The sequence below is a fragment of the Pomacea canaliculata genome, linkage group LG13, assembly GCF_003073045.1.
Source record: "Pomacea canaliculata isolate SZHN2017 linkage group LG13, ASM307304v1, whole genome shotgun sequence".
Taxonomy (NCBI): Eukaryota; Metazoa; Mollusca; class Gastropoda; order Architaenioglossa; family Ampullariidae; genus Pomacea; species Pomacea canaliculata.
Genome location: NC_037602.1, coordinates 14,922,801 through 14,940,241, shown reverse-complemented (window position 1 = coordinate 14,940,241; position 17,441 = coordinate 14,922,801). Strand labels below are relative to the sequence as shown.

Genomic DNA, 17,441 nt, shown 5'->3' with positions numbered 1-17,441 from the left:
AACGCCGTGACCGGAAGTGTTACCTGCGATTCCTTCGGGACAGGCAGCGACCCCGCACGGTTGCTGGTCGGGTGGTTTTAGTTTGAGATCGCAAACTTCTGCAGTGCAAGATACTTTCTGTACTGCACCCCACCATTGCAAGTTCGCGTGCACTGCAATAAGGAAACGGTTGATTGATGAAACAGCAAGGCAACAGCATAAACAACAACAGCAGCGGTAAAGGTAAACATAAAACATCCGGGCTTTCAGCAACACCAGCACAAAATAGAGAGAACAGTGAAACCAATCTACAGGTAACCTGTCAAAATCAACATCAGGTTGTTACAAGCCGAGGGGAGTCGTTACCCAACTTACCCCAGACCATTCCTCTGTCCGCCATGTCCCACAGGTAACGTTACTGCACGGCTGGGAGGACGCAGGGCGGGTAAAGGGACTGCACCCTAGCGTGACGTCACTACACAGAACAGCCCTCGTCTGCTTGGCGCACGGATTGCCGTTGCACTGTCACAGCAAACGACAATTTAGGTTCAAAATCAGGAAAATTACTACTACTCGCACTCATGAGTAGTTAAAAAGAATTTGATAGCAGTTATACCGGACAAAACTAAGAGAATGTGGGAAGCACACGAATTTTGTATAACGCAGTTTTATTGTTTGATAACGAAAAATGTTTTTTTGAAAGAATCCTCAACCTAAATCTGGCAATTCATTAAAATTTTATCGATTTTCTTTCTTTGTCAAAAACATGTCCGTTATGGGGTAGTTTTAGTGTTAGTGTGTACGAGGTGAATTCCCTACTAAACTGTGACCCACCGAGGACCAGTTGCCCACAACCCACTCGGGTACAGAGCCAGGACATGGGTCTTTGCTCCGACATGGCTCCACGCCCATGGGGCGCTTCATCCCTTGGCAGGCCGAGTCCTCCAGTGCGATCTGCTCGTCCTGCCCCAGGCTGCGCACGCAGATGACTGTCCTCTTGTGGGTCCCGTCCTCCCCGCACGTAACCGAGCAGTGCTGCCAGGGCCCCGTCCACCACCTGCACAGGAACACTTCACAAATGTTTGGTTTCCATCATACCAGCCTTCACTCTCCCACAAAGTGTTTGTTAGGCGTCAACAGTTCAAGTCCATATGTGGAAAGGAAGGTCGAACTCTAAATGTTCAGTGTTCAGAGTGCAGCTCACCTGGCAGGACAAATGTGCTCGTTGCAGCTTCGCTGTTTGTCATCCGGCTTAGTGGAGGAGTCGCAGTACTTTTCATCCACCTGGCCAGCCTCTTTCTCGACACAAATCACCTCGGACAGCTGGTACCCTGCAGGGTCAGAAATCACCAATACATCACGTTACATTCTCGGATACTTTGCTGTCATAAGACTCTGGACTTTTAACCTTTCTCTCCCACATTAATTATTATGCAAATGAAAATATTTTCCCTTACACATGAAATATCAGCGAAGATTTTTATTAATAACTCTTTGATGCTGATTCATAAACTGTAGGAGTTTGATGCAGACAGACGATGAGACTGAAGAGAAGTGGGAAGAAGAAGTGGTGGTGATGACTAAACTGAATCATTAATTCATTAATTATAAACAATCAGAAGTACCTCCGCCACAGGAAGAGTGCAGTGCGACCAGTCGGTGTACTCCCAGCGGAACTCCGGCTGACGAGAATCTGTGGCGTTTTGCTTGGGTACAGTGTACTCGTACTCCACACCCGGATTGTGCGCCTGCATCAGCAACTGCAACAGACACCAGCATCTGTATTCTGCAGGTACTGATGCATACTGAACTTGGGTAATTAACGCCTCATGTTTCTTCCCATACATGGCCATCATCTTTCAACACACAGATGTCCTCCTCGGCACACAGACTACACTCCAATGAAATTATTAATCACAAGGGTTACAACGAACCAAGACACGACTATTACCATTATGTGCAGGGGCTCCTTTAGAGGTCCTTGAGCCTGAAAGCTTTCCTTTGTTGCCCTGTCGATGGTACCTGACCACAGTGCCAGCGATCTCGTAGTCGCCGCTCCACTGGATGAACCAGTGGCCGTTGAGGTAGTACTCGCCCTTCTCATTGCGGAGAGCCAAGAAGTTGCTGGCATCTGCGATCTCCTCAACGCGAATGTTACGGGCGTCCTTCGGGATGACAGTCGCCTGACATAGCCTGTAACACGTGAAACGAGAATATTCTAAGCCATTGGTGAATCTCTAAATGTGTCCGAAGACGAGAACATGTTAGGTACAGTATCCTCCTCTTTCCGACTGCACGTTTCATTTCTTAAGAGCAATATTGATATGAACATTTTTCTTTTTCAATACCTTTATCTTACATTTACACTCATGTACACCTGTCTCCTTCTTTCATGTTAGGTAGGGGGCGATACCCGGGTATGGCGCAACAATCTTCCCCCAGTCTACCCTAGATGTTGGAAATGAGTACCTGACTTGTGAAAGGCAAGGCATTAAGGAAGAAAAGATGAGCACTGCATTCACAATAAAGCTATCCCAGAAAAACTGGGGTCTCTTAACACGTCATTCCCAAGCAACCTCAGAAAAGGGTTTGAAGACGAATTTTACCTTCGCCTTATGGAGCGGATAGTCCGCAGGCACTAAACTACAACCATATGATGCAGTTAACTTCCACCAAGAGGACTTAGCCTTGGGGTGGGTAACTGATTCCGAGGGTTCTAACATCTCACTCCCGTAAGTTAGACTAGTTACCTGTCTAGTTACCTGTTCTCTGCACACCTTTGCTGTTCACCTTTTGACCTTATTTTTATAGCGTTGGTGACAGAGTTGAGGCCCCTTCTCAATTACACCAATTTGGACCAAAGTTTCAGGTTCCTCAAAGTTAATACAATCGCGAATAAAACCTTTGCCGAACTGTTAAGTGTTCGATTGGTTAGGAAGGGACTTTATGGAGAGCACCAGGAGAAGTCACTGACCTTGTGCCTTTGTCTCGTTGAACTGTTTCTTGACTGTCGTGCACGTGGACCCGTCGCCGTAACACACGCCGCACCGATCTTCTGTGGCACTCGAGTCGATCTCCCAGTCACACCCCACGTGCTGCACGTGCAAAAAGTGGCACCAACTTCAGCCATGTGGGTAAGAAAGTCAGTAAAAGGGAAAGTGATGTTGAATTTTGTTAAGTGGCACTGCCACTTGCTGAATGACACTGACAGTTACTCAGAGACCTCGACTCCTGGCCACAACTTTGTTTTGGTAGGGATGAGGATCCCATGGAAATATTTGAAAACCGGAAAAAGACTAAAGTTAGGATTAGATTCAGTGGTTAGGTTAGGTTCGTGTAAGGATTAGTGTTAGTTCACCTCCTCTTCTTTCTAATTTTTTTTCTCTTTTTTTGAGGGGGTTGCATGTCATGGCGTCCGAAGCAATCCATGACAATGAATAATCAACACTCCCAAAACAAAGTTGATGGACACTTGGTAATGCTGAGTAGGTTTAAGTGACGCTGACACTTGCTACGTGGCAGTGACTTGCTTTCAGTTACCCTACAGCGGCCGCTGATGCACATGTGTCGGGAGCCAGAGACACACGAGGTGCCGTCCGTTGCGATGTCCTTCATGAGCACCGAGAAGAACATGTCCTTTGGCTTGCAGTGCAGCTGGCACGGCGTATCTTGAGGACAGAAACACACCAATCTTCATTCTCTTGGGCTCTGTCATCTTCTTTTATTAACATTTAAAAGTAATTTTGAGAAAATTTTTTGTGCATCCACTCACGTTATGTTTTTCACGATAGACCAAAGTATCTCTGGTTTATTTCTGTCTTTTACATAGTTTTATTGTTTTATAAAACTTTCATTATCTTGATTGTAATGTTTTCATTCACATACCAGGGGTGTGCACAGGAATCCAATCGTACTTGTTGCCCTTGTAAGGAATTTCGTTGAACTCCAAGCACTGGGCATGACGAAAGCTAAGGCCATCATCCGGGCATTCCTAACAAAATTTAAAAAAGGAATATTGCAACGAAGATGGCCACAGAATATATTATTACCTTTTTTGATGACTGTTCAGTTTTGAAAGAAATCTTATAGCCATAAAAGCAAAATGTTTTCCGCGATATCAACACTCGATTCAGCCCTATAGTTTTCATAAGTCTACTAACAGGCAGAGAAACTCTTTACATCAGTCTAATGTCGAAACTCTTTTCTCTAGAGTCTAGACAGACAACTGTTGCAAAAAGGAAGATTAAGTGCTTACGTCTGTGTTACATATTCTGTACCGCTTTCGCTCTCCAATGCAATATTTTCCTCCGTTAGATGGTCTGCAGCACACAAAATAATTAACTTGGTAACTTTTTGTATTTTGATAATTTTTGGCATCATAACACATTAAAAACTTCTTGAGGTCCTGAAGTTTTATTTTCTTGTGGGAAAATTCTTATTTACAAGCACAATTTTGTTGTATAATCAACAAGACTGACCAGAGATTATGCCCGAATAAAACTACTCCAAATATACGGGGGATAGTTAGGGAAGGATCAAATAACGGTACAGTTGGCTACCCATCTGTGTTATCATCAGATCCTGGCAATGGATCGTGTTGTCAGCAGTACTCACGGTGGGTGGTTGCAGTGCCGTTCCGAATGGGAGACGCCGGCACCACAGGTCCGTGAGCAGGAGGTCCACTCCGCCCACTCCCCCCACTCACCGTTGATGGCATGAGGCCGGTCACCGATCTCAACGCAATTTCCGGCGAAGCACCACTGCCCATGCGCAGCAGACAGAAAATAACACCAGGTAAGGAAGCAGTCATTCGTCAAAGGTCGGTCATTACAATGTTGTCGGAAATATTAAGAATGGAGTCGAAAAACCTGAAGGTCCAGTTGGAAGAATGTGTAGCATACAACAATCCCGAAAAAAAAAAAAAAGAAATTGAGCAATCAGATTTTACTATTCTTGAAAAAGTTTAGAGTGTTCCTCAGACGCTATCAGTAAAAGAAATATTTGCCGTGTTTATGTGTGTGCGCATTTGACTTTTGCATTTTCGCAAATAGGTTCTTAAGCATGATTTACACAACTTCTAAGCCACCCCAAACCACCATCACCCCACCCTTTTGTTTCTAGCTCATTAAAGTGGGTTTAGTTTCCCAGTCGGTAGAAGAGGTCACCTACCCTGTTGGTGCCGCAAATGGTTCCCTCCGCGGCTGGCTGCAGCTTAGTCGAACACTTGTTGTTCACCCGACACCAGAGTGTCGAGCAGATATTCTGCCGACAAAGGAAATCTTTAAATTAACAAATATGGACCTACATAGACTTGTTGCTTGTGATAGAAATGCCTATCTCTCACGATTGAAATGTTTGTCCTTTTGTGTTCATTTTTTTTTGGGGGGAAGGGAAGGGGGGTTATTGGAATTTTCTTTTTGAGGTTTGTTTGTTAGTCTGGGATAGCCGAGTGGTGTCCGAAGTCTAAGGCGTGTTAGTCGATTCAGCTGTAGGGAAAGGGGATTGAAGTCCATGGAGGGATGGCAAAGTTAATGCAGCGAGGAAAAGGAGATGTGCACCGCCCTCACAAAAGGATGGTCCCAAGAAAAGTGAGGTCCCTCACACCTCACTCCCCAAAAGAGTCCAAAAAAAGGATAGTGGACGACCATATCAGACTCTTTTACTTAGCTCACTATTTGTTGTCTGTTTCAGATTTTGTAATCGATTTAGTTCAGTGTCATTTCACCAATTACTTCTAGCGACAATGCAATATTAAATCATTATCAGCAGTCCACAAGTAGTAAAATAATTTTTTTTCTACTTATTTTGTATGAAAACCTCTGGGGATTAGGGGAGGTAGGTAATTGCTGACCTAGGACTAGTCACGTAAAGGTTATCTCCCTTAAACTGCCCAATAAGAAGGGAATAACGTCACAAAGTAAAACGACAAATTTAAAAAGACTAAAAACGTTTATAATAAAAGCAAGTAAAAAATGCTTTTATAAGCACACTTTTATTTCAAACGGACAATTTTCATTAGGTCTTGGGGTCTTCCTTCATACTTATAACTTAATATATAAGTTTGAGGGCCTCTGGTGTTTTCCAGATTCCAAAAGTGCCCCTCGTGCTTTTATATTTTGAGTTATATGTGTTCAGAAAAATCCCGAGACCGAAGTGAAAAAAAATATTTTTAGTATAATTGAAATTTGTTTTTGACTTTTTTTTTTTGGCTTGTTGATGGCCTCACTTACTTCCTTACATAGTTTATTTGTTCCTCAAGTGGAGGTTCGTTTTTTTTTAATTTTTTAATCTCCTTAACTTCTGTTTCACTTTTTTCTTGCGTTCATTCTATTTTTTCTTATTTATTTTGCTTTTTGGGTTTTTTTGTTGTTGTTTCTTTTTTTTTTTTCATTATTTCTTTCGCTGTTTACTTCTGTTTTGTGTGTGTGTGTCTCTCTGCTCTTAAAAAAAAAAACAAAAAAACACAAAACACAAACTTTTAAAAGACACCAAAAGACAAGAGTGTTGTCTATGCACTACACGAGAACTAAACAGGGGAGCACAGACAGCTGAGTTCTCACCTCCAACACCTCTATTCCGTTGCACAGGGCGGCATCTTGTCCGTACAGGATCCGACACTGGTGGTCGGCATCATACATGGTGCCTGCAGGCAGGACAGGGTACTTGAAGTCGTGGTGACCCGGTTCGTCGTCCAGACAGAACCCCCAGTCACGACTGCCACAGCGACATCAGGGTAAATAACAAGTCAGTCGACGAGCAAACTAACAGTGCTAACTCTTCTGTCAACGTTTTAGTCGCAATCGTGTAAATTCGTTTAAAAATCTTAGAAATTTTCTTTCTTCTCTCTTCTGCCTCTCACTCACTCACACACACACACGCATGCATGAACCCACACACGCACACGCGCGTACACACTCATAGGCATGCGTACACACGCAAAGAAAACCCTCAGGCAAGTATTCCCGCCTACACACATCCACACATCTTGTTTATAGATGTTGTTTGTTTGTATTTTTTTTTTTTTACCCTGAACAGCAAGACACCACCACACCCTTGATTAGACGGTTACCAGGTGTTTGGGGAGTTCGTCATGAATAGCGTCGATTTAATGTTTGCTTTCTTCAAGGGTTTGATCATTAACACCACTCCAGCAGCAACAATTACGTCAGTGTGTCTATGGTTCATTTCCCAACATGTTCTTTCGCTATTTTCCCATCCTAATTTGGAGAATGAGAACACTCACTCGCAGCTTTCATCTAAACCTGTCCCTTTGCCGAGACATAAGCGCTTTCTCCCTTTACTTCGGAACTTTTCCTTTTCAGTGCTACCTTTTGCCTTTTCGGGTGTGACTAATGTAACTGAGTTGTGGGGATTGGAGTAAACATTCTCCCACGCACTTGACTAGATGCAGGAAGAGTCAGCACATATACTGCCCTTTATCGTATCGGTGGGAACAAATGTCAGGGCAGGGTTCCCTTGGCAACATGTTTCCGCGTCGTGTCGCGAGCGGCGACAAAGGGTCGTGTCGGTCTGTGTGTCGCCGACCTTATCTCCAGCACGTCTCCTCTCCTTGCTTAATTCCGTGATCTCGAGCTATAGGGGAGAGGGATGATGGACGGAAACCGGAGTACCCTCATATGTAGACCTGCGACACGGTGTCACATACAGTGTCCCGTGACTATAATTTTTGTTCGGGCGCCACTCTCCTTCCGTTAGTTGTGTGGGAAAGTACTTTCACCTTGAGGTGGCTTCCTGCACTATGAGGGGAGAGGGAAAGGGAGGAAACTGAAGTACTCGGAGAATACTTCCTGCAAACAGGTGTCCTCTCGTCCCTTTGTGGCTGGTTGGTTGCTTGGTGGGAAAGTGCTTCTATTTAGATGTCGTTTCGCACTATAATGGAGGAAACTGGAGAAACCCTCCGGACTGTCTGCCCTGCGAACTCATCTCATCCCATCACAACACAGCACAACAGAGTTGAGCGAGGTAGGTGCAGGGAGAGACAGAGAGACTTACTCCAGGAATTTTGTGATGGAGGCTCTGCTGCAGTCTGACCAGTGGTGGGGCTCTTGTCCCAAGACAGCTGGGCGGCCATCACGTAGGTGTCGTTCGGGGCACTCTTACAGCTGTAGTTGTTGTCGTGCTTCATGTCAAAACTGTGACAAACATGGACGCGATGACATCACCATATCCCCTCAAACATGCAACTGATGACGCCAACGTACAACGAAAACGTAATCGCAATGACGTCAGCATATCCCACACCCCTCAAACACATCCACTGATCTCGACACACTTGCTAATTGGTGAGTTAATGGTAACAACTAAGTAATGTTAACTATATTTTCTTAGCGCTCGCAGGGTCGCAGCTGACCGAATGTTTTAGCTCGATGGACGGCATGGTTGAGTGACTTGCTAGTGTCCTTGCTCTTCACTGGCGGCTGATGACTTACTTGTGTCCAAGCTCGTGCGTGACCGTCCAGGCTAGCGACAGCCCTGTGTCCTCGTTGATGCTACACGAGCGATGCGGCTGGCACATCCCAGACACCTGTGCGAGACCCAGTGTGCCGCATGGCTGATTCATACGGTTGCAGATGTTGCGCCTGCACACACAGTAAAGCACTAAACCTCTGGAACCTGCTGGAGAGCGACAGTAACTGTCACATAAACAAGATCGGTGTTCTTTTTCTTCTAGAACACACCCATCGGGAAAAATTATGTACAGGTATTAGAATAACAAATTGCGGCCCTATGCTCCTCGATGAGTAACAAGGACCAAACTAACTAGAATAACAAAAGGCATACGTTACAGAAGGAAGAGGTGATAAGATAGGGAGAAACAGACTCATAGTGTGAGATTAAGGGACTGAGAGTATGAAAGACATTTATCTTTGTGACTCCTTTACGTGAGTATTGGGGCTTCTAAGGCAGCGCACTCTAAAGGAAGTGCACATAATTCCTGTAAAGATTTTTTTTTTTATTTTAGGAAAGTACTATTTAAAGTTTCTCCTAGCTGTCCTGTAGGATGTCTCCTCATAGTCATGATGCTATGGCCACATAAATCCAGACAACTCTGTGCCAAGTGAGGCTGCCATAGTTGCTTCCCATTTTTTGAGTAGCGGATTATGCACATCGACAACTGTCGAAGTAATAACCTGCTAGTGGTTATATTAACGGACGTCACCTGGTGAGGAGGAGAGCGACGTCATGGTGGTTGGGGTGATCGTCGTCGCGGAAGTTGACGGACTTCTGCCACTTACAGAAGCTGTGGAGGGTGTTGTCAGCGTGATGTGTGATCTCCAGATCCTCCTGAAAGGAAATATAACATCATTAGATGTTACAGACTGACGTTTACATCCACCATATTTTTCCTGCAAGTGGTAAACAAGTCACGAAGTAGCACACACGCCAATATCCTTAGTTATATTTCATCGTACTCCTTACTGTCAATGAAGCACTGTCATAAAACTTTCCTCAATCTTTTTCTTTCTTTATAAACGTTCTCGAAACTAAGGTTTGACTTAATTTTTAGTCATCTTAAAAACAGGGTATACCCAAACTAAACATCACATATTTTAAAGGCTACTAGGGTACATTTCTTTCTGACCGAGTGCAATACAGCATTTCCTAGATACAGAGATAATATATGTGTACAAATAAGACACACGTAGACTATCGTGATTAGAGTTATCCATGATGGGACATCCGGAGTCCTTCTATTGTCTTTGTACAAATGACAAACTGTCCAGTGTTTGTAGCTGACAACACGCATCTCGATGCATAGACAAAGCAGACAAGGCAGATAATAAATCATCAAACACAGTAAATGGAGCGACAAGTGAAACAACTGACATCGAGATCTTTCAGCAGCAGCAGTCTGAACGATAACGATGTTGACTGCATTTCCAATGGACGCATCATGAAAAAGCGTGGCAACCTGCAAAAAAAATCGAATAAAAGTAATGAAAAGCAGGGCTCGACTGAGGACAGACAGATCTTTCCAAGGGAGTGTACTCTTTAACTTTTTATACAGCAAATAACGAAGTAGCTTCCCTTATACACGAAACTCCAGCGGACTGTTACCCTCTCACTTTTGCATACACCTTTCACGCGTAGATAGTTATTTTGTCTAGGGTTAAAATTATGCCTGCCCGCACACACATTCACACACCAACACACACACACACACACAGACTATTTTACATACATACTTGCGTGCAAGTGTTTATGCATATACATGTACTGATATATGTTTGCGTACATTCGTGTGTGTGTGTGCGCGCGCGTTCGGGTACGTGCATCTGTGGTGAGGAGTGTGACTTAACACTATTCGTTGCTACTGGAGTATAACTGGATGAATGTCGGAGCTGAAGGAGGAGTGACTGACCATGTTCATGACAGTCAGACGTAGTTCTCGATGTCCTCGTTCTGGTAGTAGCGCATCATGTCAGGATCGACAACTACAAGCGTTTCCACGTTCTTCTCGCTCGAAATGGAGCGTTTCTTGCGCCTATTGCCTCCCCTCCTTCCTCTGCTTCGCTAGCCATCCGTTTCTTTCTTTCCTGGCTCTGTCGGTGTTTTTCCCAGCGTTCTCTCTTTCTGATGACGTGTTCGAGGTTGTCTGCAAAAACATGAAGTTGTAGGTTCAGGAAGGTGACAGGGTAGTATAAATGATTACAGTACTGTGTACTCTGTACTGATGTTGTATCTGTAATATCCTGTGTTGTAGATTCTATCATCTTGCTTTTTATTGTGTTCGTCTTTGTTTTCTGTAAAAGGTCTTCCACCGCATTGTATCAGTGACAGTCAAGGAAAGGAAGGAAAGCACATACACACACAAAAAAAATCCTTTCTTGCCCTCCCCGCTTATCTCCCTCCCCCGCAAACATCCTGAAGTCATAGGAATGCGTGTCAAGCCCCTAAAGGAGTTGTACTGACCGGCAACCAGGACTTCTACCTGCAATCAAGTACATTTCCTGGTCCGCAGATAACCTCAGTCCACGTGTTGCCCTTGGTGCTGGGGATGTAGGTACGGTAGGGATGTCATACACTAGGTTTGCAGGGAGCATCACTGATGGTGATCCATAAGCTCTCACTTTAAACCCTCCCCTTCCTTCTGTGCATCTACTCCATTCTTACTATTTATGGAACTTGGCGGAGGGAGGGTTGTACTTTAAAAACACCGCAATGAATACTTCTGAGACCGGTCACCAGATTCCCAATAGCACCAAGCGCTAAAATCGCGACAAAGGTTTCGCTGTATATATGCTGGATTCAATGACACAAGTAATAATACAGAGTGATCTCCCTGCTGGTGGGAACACGTGCTCATCTCGCACCCCCAGAGTTATCTCCCTGCTGATGACGCGAACTTCGTGCCTGTAGACATCGGTTTTAGGTTTTGCTCCACTTGCAGGCACGTAGATTGAGGCGATAAAGCACAACCGAGGGAGATAGGAAATCGTACTCTGTTGCTGTGGGCTGAGGGCTGGGGAGCAACCTCCCTACTTACTGCTCTCTACGAGTGCTTGCTTCCTTGCAGTCAGTGGGCTGACGATGTCCAATCAATTTTTTTTTTTAGGGGAAACTGCGATGGTGTTTAACTGCTGATTAAAACTACGTAAATAATCATGACAGTTAAAATATTTTAGCGTGGTGGAGGAGTAGGACTAGGAGGAAAGGCAGATTTTTCTTTCCTGTGAATAATTTTCGTTTAGACACAGCTTGAGATACCATTTAAAACCACTCCCTTTATAACAAAAACACACAGGATAGTCCCTCAGGACGCAGTGACAGTCATATATTTAGTTTAAAGAAACGTGCACATATTTTTCTACCTCCCACCTTCCCTTCCTCTCTCAAGTAACCTTTAGATGCTATCCCTGTGAGATAACTGCCACCGGGTGCATAAGTGATGCTCAGTGACCTTTTCTTGCCGCACGTGGTTTTAGGGCAATTGAACTACCTTCCATTTTTTTACTTAGCAGAATCTGTAAAAGCGCCGGTAAATACTGCTGACTGGCATTATGCACACCAGCCCTTGTCCGACAAGAAAAGTGCGAGCCTGACTGCACGTTCGTTCGCGTGAACCGCGCGTGGGCGATGGAGCGACAAGGGGAAGCGAACTTGATACCTGCTGCCCTTTAACAACTGCACTTTGTCTGGCATACCAGACAGAAGTGGCATGAGTAATGAGTCTGTTGCTGTCTGCGTTCTGTCTGAACAGCGTTGGTTAATCTTCCCGGGGCCCTTCGGGTGGCCGGAACTGCAACCTGCCTGAGAGGGTGGCGTCCCCTTGCGACTATACAGCACCTGAAGGTCAACGCTCCCTCACCTGTCGATTGAAGGACTAATTGAACTTTCAGATCGTCCGATTGCTTTTAACTAATTCATCTGCAAGCCTCTGACTGATCACACGATACTCTAAAACTGAAAGGAGTTGAGGCGCTGCCCTGGATGTTTAAAGACTGCAAGCATATTCTGCTTCATGATAAATTTTGCCATCTTTGCTCCAGATGAAACCTAAAGCATATACTCTTCTTCATGATAAATCCTATCCCTTTTTGCTTTGAATGAAATATTATACTTTCTTTGCCTGTTAAGAAACCTTGTGTCATTTATTTACAAATAATTTTTGTTTCAGATTAAACAGTAAGCACTGGGCTTTACAACAACTTTACCTCAGAATAACCCTTATCCTCTTTTTACTAAATTAGTCATTGTTCTTTTTGGTTTCAGAATGAACTTAATCCTCTTTCCTCTGGAATAAACCTTACAACCTAAATCAAACCTTATCATCTTTGAATCCAAATAAACTTTCTCTTATTTGCGTCGGACTTGCATAACATAAACGTATCCTACTCTTTTTTAGAAGCAATCTTAACATCTGCCCGATAATAAACTTTTTAACTTGATGGTTTTGTATAAACGTAACGATGACCACATGCCATTTCCCCACTATGTCAAATAAACATAAGCTGCATAGCGATTACACCTGCACCAAAAACAAACACTACACTTTCTCAGTCAAAATCGGAATCAATGACCGAGCTCTATAAGTCCCACCCGGGGTAGGTCTGAGCACAACCGTTTCCGAATTACGTAACTGGTGGGCTTCACGAGCAGCTCATCAGCGAACTGGGTAAACAGCTGCTTGCCGTACTACGTGCTACGTGGCACGGAACATCTGTTTTAAAGAGCGAGAGATAATAATTCTGCATACTCGTCCTCTCGCGATCCGACCTTTTGACTGGACTGGCACTGGTCCTGTCGACTCATACCGGAAGACAGTGTATGGGAACATCAGGAAGACAGTCGTTCCCATGATAGGAAGGCGTCTGTGGGTTCTTACACCGCGCCAGGCCCCACCGCGGGGCGCAAGTCACGTCCTGTTGCGCTTGCACAGCGAACGGCTAATCTCCCCTTCCTCGTCCCGACACACGATTGCCTCCCCTGTCCTTTGGCCAGCCGGCCCACTGATTAACCTTTGCCAGCCACCCCACTGATTATCGTTTTCGCCGTTAGAAGATGTCCTGCGTGAGATGAACACCGGAACTGTATGAAACCTGAGTGGAGAAAATATAATAAATGACGACTGTACACCTGAAAGGGATCATCAGAAACAAAGTGGCGTGGCGGGGAGTGGAACTGGAGGTGGGGAACGACATCTGCTGCTTTCAGTGATTGCTGTTGGGACGGTGCCCACTTCTAAAAACCCACTTGAAAAGAAGGCCAGTGAGGGGAACTGCGTAGTGAGCATAAAAGTAGAGGTAAACGGCCTCAAAGTCTGATTGCTCAAAGGGTCAATGAACTATAAGTAGTTCATTGTGTCTAAAAAATAACACGTGGAAGGCAAATAACAACCTTCTCCTTCGCGCTTATCGTTCCTAAGATATCAAGCATCATCTTCATGACAGGCACAAAGGGATGGCGGACTTTTCAAGTCACAGAAATCAGGATAGGCATCGAACTTGTAAGCTTCTGTTTACAAGTCGAACATGCCAATCACAAAGCGACGACACGTTGCACAGAGTTTACTGGGTTCACGTGCACAGTGCGTTTCCAGGTGCTGGGTGAAAGCAGTGAACTATTTTTCTGCTCATTTCAGCTGTGTCACGCTATCCTGGAAACGATCAGGTCGTCTGTACCTCCCCAAATGACGAAAATCTTCCCACTAATGAAAAAGTTTTTAAAATTTTTAAAAAAATGGAAATAAACTAGCTTTGACTTCAAAGTGACGAAAAGAACCTGAGCTTAGCGGTCTGTGACACCAGCAAACCAACAAAAGACATACAGGCAGGAGATTTCAGTTCATGTTTGTACAGGGTGTGCAGATTGTGTGAAAACTGAATCCATTTCAACCCTGTTATTCCTCTAGACTCACGCTTATTCATTTGAAGTTCAAATGTATGCACATCGTTACAGCGTACAACCGATAACCCCGGAGGTCGGGGTTAGGGGTGGGGTGGGAGGGCGGGGACTCTACATGAAAGCAGGGTTTGCTGCCCTGGGGTGGAGGCGGGAGGGAATAGCAAAACTTCCTGAGCTTGGGGGTAGGGGTAGGGGCAGGTAAGAGCACGATAGATCAGAAGAGATTCAATGGGGAAAAAAACCATCTTAGCATCACCTGAGTCAACACTGGTTGGGGAGCATGTCGGCAATATTGAAGCTGCACGTCACTTTGTGCAGGTGAGAAACTAGATACTCTACACCTGCACAAGTTTTGACGGCTTCAGCCACAGTGAAGTGCAAGTCCGCATCCAGCTGTTAGTCGGTCGTTCCCCCTTCTCCCCCACCCACACATGGCTGTTCTTTACGGAAGCACACACCACATCAGCAAACAGCAATTAGTAGAGAGGCGCTACGACTGAGCAGGCTGACAGGGGAAACCTTATTTCATGTTCCTTTGAGTCTATCCTCTTTAAATTTGAAATAATGAAGTAGTCTATGGGTTGAAAATGTATTGACTCACGATGTCTGAAATGGAGGAACTGAAAGGAAAGCCTCGACACAAGAATACAACATAATGAATTAATACTTTTAATACTTTTACTCTAGCTGCAATGCTTTACCATTAACACCGCAGAAATCGTCCTTTGCAGTCGGGTGCTTCTCGGGTGGAGGTGTGCGGGTAGAGCGGAGCGCTTGTACACGATATGCGGGTGCACGTCGTCCTCGCCTCGCTGGTGACCTTTGACCGGCTCGATCAGGTACTGCTGACCACCCGTGTGGAAAAAGCCAGTCTAAAAACAAAAAACAAACATATTTCACTCAACTGTGTTTAGCGGAGAGGTTAGGGACACACAATGATGAGTAGAAAGACAAGAACCCCAGTCTGGTCGCTAGCTTGAAAGGAATGTATCCGACACGAAGGTGGTTCAAAGCTAGACAAAACTTGTTTAATCAAGAAGCTTATTTTCAAATTTATCCTCAAGAATAAACAGGAGCAAAGATCGAGATGTTGATCACCTAGTTCACCTGCAATGTTGTGTTTATTGTTTTCTAATCCGACATAGTCTCTAAAAACTAAAGCTCCGCTATGTCAAGGACGTCTGGAAGTCTTTATTTTTCAATATAATTTTTTAAGATTTAAAAGAATTCTAATCACGTGATATGGTCATCTACAACTTCCACTTCTATTTTATAAAAATTTCTCTATTCCTGTCATCACTACCTTTCGACTGTTCTGATATCTAAAAGATGCATTTATTCTCATATCTTAAATCTTCACCTGTTTTGTTCTGCAAAACTTTCAACCATTCTTTTGTCTAAAACATTTTTACCTGTTCTGTCTTTTAAAAGTCTCACCTGTTCTGATAACATTTTTACTTCTTTTTTTCACAACCGTTACGGGTTCTCTTCTCTTAATCTGCTTGTTCTGTCTCCTTGCAAAAACTCGCTTACTCAGCTATCTAAACGCGATTGCCCTCAGAGTTCCTGAAGCTATCTCTAGACCTGTCCTCGCAGCATCTCATGCAATTTGTCTCGGCAGGTCTGGAAGTCAATGCCGCCTGTGCCAGGAGATGGCGGCGCCTGCTAACAGGTTGGGGATCACCGCGTTCTCACCATCGCAAAGCCGGTGTTCTCTCCTTCCTGATGCTTCCTCTGAGCATCTTGGAGATGGCTATACTCTCTCGGTCACTGGCAAGAACTAATTTATCTGACAGCTCACCAGAAGCTTTTCATTCCGACGCCAGGAGCAATGCCATGCATTTTAATGAAAGGGAGACAACGATACGATGTACAAATGAGTCTCGTTCGTCTTCGCTGTTGCGGGCCTTGTCTGAGGTCGCTACGATTTGAAATTTTTAAAAGTTCTATGTTTTTACAAAAAAAAAGAATTATGCTATCTTGGGAAGACTTGATGAATACAATAAATAATATGAACAGCATTTATCATACAAGATTTACCCTCATTCCATTCAGAATATTCAGGAAAGAGTTTTAAAGGTGTAGTGAGGCGCAATATTTTATGACTGAGAAGAACCCAGTGCAGAAGATATCTGGTAAATATCAACCCTTCATTCCATTTTCTATAAACAAGCTACGAAAATCTTCAAACACTTCAAAAGATCATTCTAGCAAGTTACATTTGTAAACACAAAGCACACCTAATTAACATATGATACTAGCTCTCCATCGGACGTAGTCTGAACAACATCACGCATCCATGTACAGTCGCGGGATCTGTGTTACAGACCTTTGTAATGTTTGTAGGCCTATCTCTTGACAATGTAAGGATTCACTCAAACTTTGGGCAGTCAGCATCTTGCACAAGCTTCTCTTAGAAAATTTGCTCTCTACCAGACCTTTAAGCGATTGTGCATACTACTTTCGTTTCTTTATTCTTTGCGTGTTTTCCTCTCTTTTTATTGCTGTGTTTTTTTACCCCCACAACCCCACAAAAAGAAAAGCCACCCGTGCTGCTCCCCAGGGCTCTACACCTCCCTTCCCTCCATCCTTGACCTCCAAAGTAAAATATCTAAGCTGGAGGTTTGTTAGTTTGGTGTCACTAAGCACAGCTTGCGCATGATTATATAGGGAGGCAAACTCTCAACTCGCAGCAGCACGCGAAAGTAGTCGAGAACTGTGAGATTACACAGGTTTGAACCCTGAAATAACTTCTCCTCCTCCTTTTGCCAAAAGATATGACCCCCAGTGGCGACATGCCAAACATTTCATAGCAATCTCTATTGCGACTTTCACTTTTTTTCTCGATGGCATCAGAATCTTGTGGTGTTGGTTTACAACGAGGGTATAGAGCTCAGACTGAGTACAAGCAAGCTTGTAAAGGACAACAGAAACGATTTTTTTCAAGGTCAAATAGCGCCCTCTTATAGGACAATCTGCACTCTCATTAACTTTGCTAATTGCTTACCTGCGCCAGTTACCTATTTAAGAACAAACAAGGTGTGCTTGTAAAACTGCTCAGTCCAGGACATCCTAGAGACAGGCATGACACGTGG

At 44.2% G+C, this 17,441-nt stretch overlaps 1 protein-coding gene across 1 annotated transcript in view; it reads right to left on the bottom strand.

Annotated features, from left to right (window-relative positions):
• Positions 1-11: 11 nt before the first annotated feature.
• Positions 12-17,441, bottom strand: part of LOC112554466 (A disintegrin and metalloproteinase with thrombospondin motifs 7-like) — a 42,559-nt gene continuing 25,129 nt past the window's right edge. Inside the window, 23 exon segments of the mRNA XM_025222247.1 lie at positions 12-152; positions 355-501; positions 814-1,036; positions 1,184-1,310; positions 1,517-1,523; positions 1,605-1,739; positions 1,931-1,981; positions 1,983-2,172; positions 2,947-3,074; positions 3,520-3,647; positions 3,865-3,970; positions 4,235-4,298; positions 4,594-4,739; positions 5,149-5,241; positions 6,540-6,693; positions 7,993-8,035; positions 8,038-8,132; positions 8,430-8,579; positions 9,161-9,285; positions 9,829-9,855; positions 9,857-9,913; positions 10,364-10,383; positions 10,386-10,515. Of these exon segments, the coding sequence (XP_025078032.1) occupies positions 78-152; positions 355-501; positions 814-1,036; positions 1,184-1,310; positions 1,517-1,523; positions 1,605-1,739; positions 1,931-1,981; positions 1,983-2,172; positions 2,947-3,074; positions 3,520-3,647; positions 3,865-3,970; positions 4,235-4,298; positions 4,594-4,739; positions 5,149-5,241; positions 6,540-6,693; positions 7,993-8,035; positions 8,038-8,132; positions 8,430-8,579; positions 9,161-9,285; positions 9,829-9,855; positions 9,857-9,913; positions 10,364-10,383; positions 10,386-10,515 (2,421 nt within the window). The 3' untranslated portion in view covers positions 12-77.